Below are 6,276 nucleotides of genomic sequence, written 5' to 3' on the forward strand. Positions count from 1 at the left end.
TGGAAAGTAAAATCTTGAGAATATAGACTGATAAATAAAATAGTACATAAAAACAAAACAGAAGAGAACACATGCTCTGGAGATTTAAGAAACATAGTTCTATCTATAAGCCCTGAGTTAAAAAAAAACCTAAAAACTGAATATGTAGAAAGAAAAGACAGGAACAAAAGAGAAGAAACAGAACATGGCTGAGACATGGGACCAGATCGAAGTGGCTTGGCTTTAGGCTCAGGCTCCACCTACACTGATCACAGGCTCAGAGGTGGATTCTCCAGCAGGAGAAGCAGTAGGAGGAGGAGGAAGAGGAAGCAATCGCTTCTTCTGCGCGCGTGGAGGCAAATGCTTCACATGTTTTCTGGAGCCAGTTGAGGCCCATGGTAAGAAAACACCGGTACCATTACCGGTTCCCATCACATTGGGACTTGACAGTACCATTGGTTGAACCGGCGGTGGTGCCATTATGACCATTGGTGGACGAAGGACTCCAAGTTTTGGCATCAATTCAAGTGAATGATCATAGCCATTGAGGTATGGAGTTGGTGCCATTGGGTAGTGACATGGTTGTTGTTGCCACATTGTCATTACACCGTCATTGTGAGGACTGTTGTGATTTATTTCAGGGCGTACACGAAAGAATGTGATGCTTACTCTTTTGGTTTGTGATGGGCACATTACATGCCTTGCCATGTCTGCACTGTTTCCTCTCATCACCAACAGAGATCTACAAAGATCCGGTTTGAGCTATGTTTTAGTGAAGAGAAATCAACAACTTTTAAGAATAAAAGAAAGTTTTTTCTTTTACTTACCCTTGTTTGAGAGGAAGAGTTAAAGGTCCTCTAAAGTTGCCTTCGTTGTCACTAGAGAGAATACGTCCAAAGGCCATTGTGGATTCAGAGAGAACAAGAGTGGAGATTGGTTGTTCAAGATGAGGTGGTTTCAGGAAAGGCTGTGAGTGTTCACCCTGCAGAGAAGAACATTATCCTAAACGTTAAAATCAAAAGTGATAAGAAAGATTGTGTGATCCATGGAGATATCATATACCTCTTCAAAGAAGTTGATGACACATCCATTTGGTCTCTTGTATTCTGGGATGAGTCTCCATGTGACAAAATGATCAATGACACTCTCGAGAAGTGGTGGAATTGGCTCGATGTTAACTGCAAAAAGTCTCTCCCGGTCAAGCAACCACTAGCATCAAAACCATTTAGACTGAGTCCTGCAGATCAAAGCGATGATTCCTTACCAGAGTTGGTGTTTTCATCTTTCACATGGCCAAAGATTGGGACACCAAGCTGAACCAGCTCTCTCTTGTTCCCTTTTATCTGTTTGTTGAACAAGATAAAGGTCTCACCTGTATTCATGATCATGAGTAAGCACCAGAAAACTCTTTAGAAAGTCATGTGATAGAGTAAGAAAAAGTCACCTGAAAGCTTCCCGTTTTGGCCAGCTTCTCGGAGATCAGCGACAAGGTCTATCAGTTTGGTTAACTCATCTTCTTTTAGTAACTCTTCATACATCTTTAGTCCTTTCACAACATTCACCTGTAAAAAAGATTCAAAGAGCACTCATTTTACACCTCAAATGTTCCATCAGAAGATCTCATTAAATTAAGGTGAAAAAGAAAAAAACGAATTTCACTACTCACAGTGTGGCCTTTCACTTGCTCTTTAGCTTGGAAACCTTTGATAGGTTTGATCTCAGTTGACCTTGCATCACAATCTTCATGGTTCTGACATATAATCTGTGGAGTATCCACAGCAGCAGTTTGGTGAACATCCTGATGAGAACCTATGAAAAACCCATAAAATCGAAGTCTTTGGTTAATACTTCATACACACGCATATCAGTTACATTGCGTCTTTAAGCAGTTAATTAATGTGATATTTGTCTTTAGTGAGAAAACGATCGACTACAGAGTAAAGACAGTTTCATCATCTCTCATGGACCATTCTAAGAACTTATAGTTTATCCTTGAAAATGTATCAGAGAAAGTCAGAGACTCAATGAAGAAGACAAAGTTACAAAGTCAATGTGATCTTTTGGCTTTAGTGAGAACACCATCCAACTAGAGTAAAAACAATTTTCTTCTTTTAGTCCAATGCATGAACGTTTGCATGGACCATTCTATGAACTTATATTTTCTTCTCAGAGATTTCAATGCGGATCTGACACTGGATCCCAGTGTAGAAAGTCAAAACTACAAAGTCTATATGCCTTCGTGCACGTGTCTCATTCTGTACGTTACCTAAACTTCAACTTTCAACACGAGTGAATAAATACATACACACACATCACGATGAAAACCTCAAGATCGGTAGACAGGTAAAAAGATATTTTAGAAAATAAAAATAACCTTTTTAAAACTGCATGGCCGTGCCCAAAAAGCAAAAAAAAAAAATTAAAATAAAAGCCTGAATACTAAAAAACTTTATTTCAAAATTTTATTAACTACAAATTAAATAACAATCTAACTACTCTTACAAAGTTATATAATATCATTGTTTATAAATTATCTATAAAAATAACCTTTTAAAACTGCATGGCCGTGAACAAAAAGCAAATCTAAAAGTACGAACATTAAAAAGAAAGATACTTTATTTTTAAAATATTATTAAATATAATCTGACTATTCATAAAAGTTATATAATATATTCCTTGATATTTAATAAATATAAAATTACACAATTTAACTTATTTTGAAGCAAAAAAAGTACTTATATAATATATATATATATATAAACATCTGCTACTATCCACCAGGGACCTCTCTCTAGAATTCCTCTGCCCTCTCTCTAGTTTCGCTCATCGTCAAACTCGTCGCCGGTCGGCGGAGTAGGCTCAGACAGCCACTGCAGGTCCGGTTTTTCTTTTCTTTGCTTTTCCGGTTTGCATGTTTATAGAGAGCGTATCTCCTCCTAATTTTTTTGTCGGTTTTTAAGATTAGTCTTCGGCGGTGCCTCGTAGTAGGGGATCGGCCGACCTCGTCTCTGGGGAGTAGCGGCTTCTTCAGCAGCGGCTCTGCCGGCTCTGACTCCGGAAGGTGGTGGCTTCGGCAGCACCATTTTTGCCGACTCTGTTTTTTCTTTGTTTGGAAGGGTTCGGTTCGGGACCGATTCCTGTTTTTGGATTATGGCTTCTTGTGTCTGCTGTCTTTCTAGTCGGTTGAGCTCTCGGGAAGCCCGATATATCCTCTTCGATAGAAAGATGTTAGATAGGAGATGGTGTTTTCGCTTGTGGTAACATGAGTGATCCGGTTGAGATCTCGGAACAGTAAGCTCTCCGGTGATTATATTGGCGATGCGGTGTGGGTGCGGTGGCGGTTCTCCGGCGTATTCTGGCGGATTACTAGTCGATCCGTTTGCTCCGGTGGAAGCCTCGGCCTTTGGATCACGATGAGGTGGTTAGATGATGCGTGTCCTGTTCGGTGGGTGATTTACACGCGTGGACGTCAAGATGGACCTGGACGCGTGGCTAAAGTGAAGCGGCGTCAGGTTTTGGATTTGGGCTTGGCCCGTTTAAAGATGTCTTTATGTCGGGCTTATGGGTTTGTTTGTAATCTGATCTATATGGTCTTTTGTGTTTCGAATGGGCTTGGTCTGGTTTGGGCCATGTCCCTTAATAATATCATATTAGACGGAAAAAAAATAGTAGAGTATATAAACTACAATTAAAAATCCTCGTGAAGTGTGAAGGATTCGAACATTCAGGAGAAAAGGAAAAATAAAAGAAGGGCGGCAGGAAAAATCGTGGGGACCATGATTGATGACGACCTAGTTGTAACTAGATCCAACGGCTGCTAAAGAGCTCACCACTCCAAAAGAGAAATAAAAATACAAAACGCAATAAAAATCGTCACACGCGAATCAATGTGAGATTGATACCTTTGATGCGTTTTACAGTTACATCAACACTAAAGCAGCAGAAGACAACAAGAAAAATGGTTGCTACAACTAACGCACACAAGCCACTTACATTGAGAAACGGGAATCCTAATCTTAAAAAGCGAAACGTTTGAAACGACTGCGTTTCTGTTCTTTACCTACAGAAAGTCAGAGACTTTTCAAGATTATGCTTTTCGAACCTGTTTACAACAGATTCGTCCTTTTGTACGATTCTCAATCTCATCAAAGTTATGTCTTAAATTTTTTCTTTTTTTTACACTGCTTACAACGAATGTTATTTTATATTAGAAATGCAAAAGTCTTAACAGTAACAAAATTTTCAAGAAATTAATTTACGCACAAAGCTAAAAGAAAACAAATTAAACCAAATAAAAATAAATAAATACTTCCTCGGTTAAAAACTGTCTCAAATAATAAAATTTTAAGGGTTTTCTTATGTATTTTGTTAGCATTTAAATTTATAACTCTTAAGAAACAATTAAATTTATTTAATTAATAAATGATTAAAAACGATTAGGTATAAAATATTGTATTTACGATGGGAATTTTAATCTGTTTTTAATGTGTGCCAGGCTATAAATTATTATTTTGAAATAGAAGAATTAAAATAGTCTACAATCTTTAGACTACCAAACCACTTAATATACCGACACAAGAGTTCTTAATAAATTATATTTTCTCTTGTAAATGCGTTAAACGTTAATATTTTTTAATTCAAGTACAGCGTATTCTTTACTTCTTAAGAGAAATCCACTTTAGTCTTATTTCTATTTTTAAAATAAAATTAAGTATACTTTCATGGTATTAATTAACGCTGTGGTTGGTTTCTTTCTTTACAGCGAATATAGTTCTTTCGGTAAAATGTTCATAAAAATCGTATCCATGCCATAAATGATGCAATAAAATCTCATTTTAAATTCATAAATGAATCTAATGGTCAAAACCTTTTAGAATGCATATCGGATCCAGGGGAGGGAAACACGTACTTGAAACTTGAATGAGTCTCAAAAATATTTTATTTCTTGTAAAATCAAATATTCGATTTGTTTATTACTTAAACAATAAATATATTTTCTTTAATTTTGGTCAAATAAATATTAAAAAATTAACCCTATTTATTGTTTAAGAAAAACCTAGTTCATATTGGTAATGGAGTTTTTTTTTTCTGTCGTCACCAACCACAGAACTGTTTGTTGTGTACAGAGAATCAAATGACCAAACTTCAAAGAATATGCTTTTATGCAAAAAAAGAAACACACGAAAATAATTAAAGACAGAACTAAAAAAATAAGACTCAGATTCAGATTAAGCTTATGGAAAACGCGAACGATATGTTAAAATCTATAAAGGGAAAGTTTTTACGGTCACTTACCTGAATCAGTGATATCACTACTCGGAGAATCGTCTTCAACGTCTCCGTTAAGTTCACTTTCCGTCAACTTCTCACCGTTAAAACAAACGTCCTTCATCCCCGCCGTCTCTGTTTGGCTCTGTTTCAGATCCTCCGCCGTCTCTGTTTTCTCCTCCTCCAGATCCTCCGCCTTCTTCGCCGCCAGCTTCTGCAGCTCGATCGCCACCTCAGCGATGGAATGGTACTTCTGCATCTGAAGAACAGGGATCCAGTTCAGACGCCGGCGATGGATCGCGGCGAAGACGGCGTCGTACTCCGATCCAGGAACGGCCTCCCTGAGATGCGAGCACATGGCGTCGATTATCGCGTTGGCGGCGGCGAACTCGCCTCTGAACCACGAGATCAACGCATCCTTCCCCTGTCCGTCGGAGATGACGGCCACCGGCGGAACCGTCTTCGCCGCCGTCGCGAAAGCAGAGGCTGGTCGATCTGTTTGGCGTGATGGAGCTACCGCAATCGTCATCGGCATGCGAAGAATCTCGGTTTGTTTCACGGCGGCGGGAGCAGAAAGAAACGAAACGGGTGAGAAATGTGGGTCGGGTTGTGTCGGGTCGGGTCGATGCACATGCAGTTTGTAATGAGAAAGGTTTTTGCTGGTGGGATCGTTCCAATATATATTGGAGCAGCCGGGGAAAGAGATCTGTACAGGTGGGAGAGACTTACGGATATGACGTGGCACTTTCTTAAGGCTGATGTGGCTGAGTTTATGGCACAGAAATTTCTATAAATTGGGACAGAAGAAAGGGATTAATTTGGTGGGTTATTTTCTTTCATGGTATTAAGAGATTGCGATATATTATAGATAGAGATTAATTTAAGACTGTTGACTGTTAGTTTATTTACTTGGGCAATACTCAAAGGGATGTAAATGGTTGTACATTCAAATCTGTTGTTATTCATTTTTTCTATAAATATATATGCAAACAAAAGAAATAATACATCGAAGATCTTCAAAAAATAAAT

General features: G+C 38.4%; 1 protein-coding gene across 1 annotated transcript; it reads right to left on the reverse strand.

Moving 5' to 3' along the window:
- Positions 1-5,907, reverse strand: LOC108827624 (RNA demethylase ALKBH10B). The gene is made up of 7 exons (XM_018601064.2): positions 5,275-5,907; positions 1,646-1,788; positions 1,424-1,541; positions 1,244-1,351; positions 1,042-1,157; positions 807-961; positions 1-721 (listed from the first exon to the last, which is right to left on the reverse strand). Exons 1-7 carry the CDS (start codon positions 5,780-5,782, stop codon positions 229-231), a joined length of 1,641 nt encoding a protein of 546 aa, XP_018456566.1. The 5' UTR covers positions 5,783-5,907; the 3' UTR covers positions 1-228.
- Positions 5,908-6,276: the final 369 nt, after the last annotated feature.

This window comes from Raphanus sativus, chromosome 9 (assembly GCF_000801105.2).
Source record: "Raphanus sativus cultivar WK10039 chromosome 9, ASM80110v3, whole genome shotgun sequence".
NCBI classification, from domain to species: Eukaryota; Viridiplantae; Streptophyta; class Magnoliopsida; order Brassicales; family Brassicaceae; genus Raphanus; species Raphanus sativus.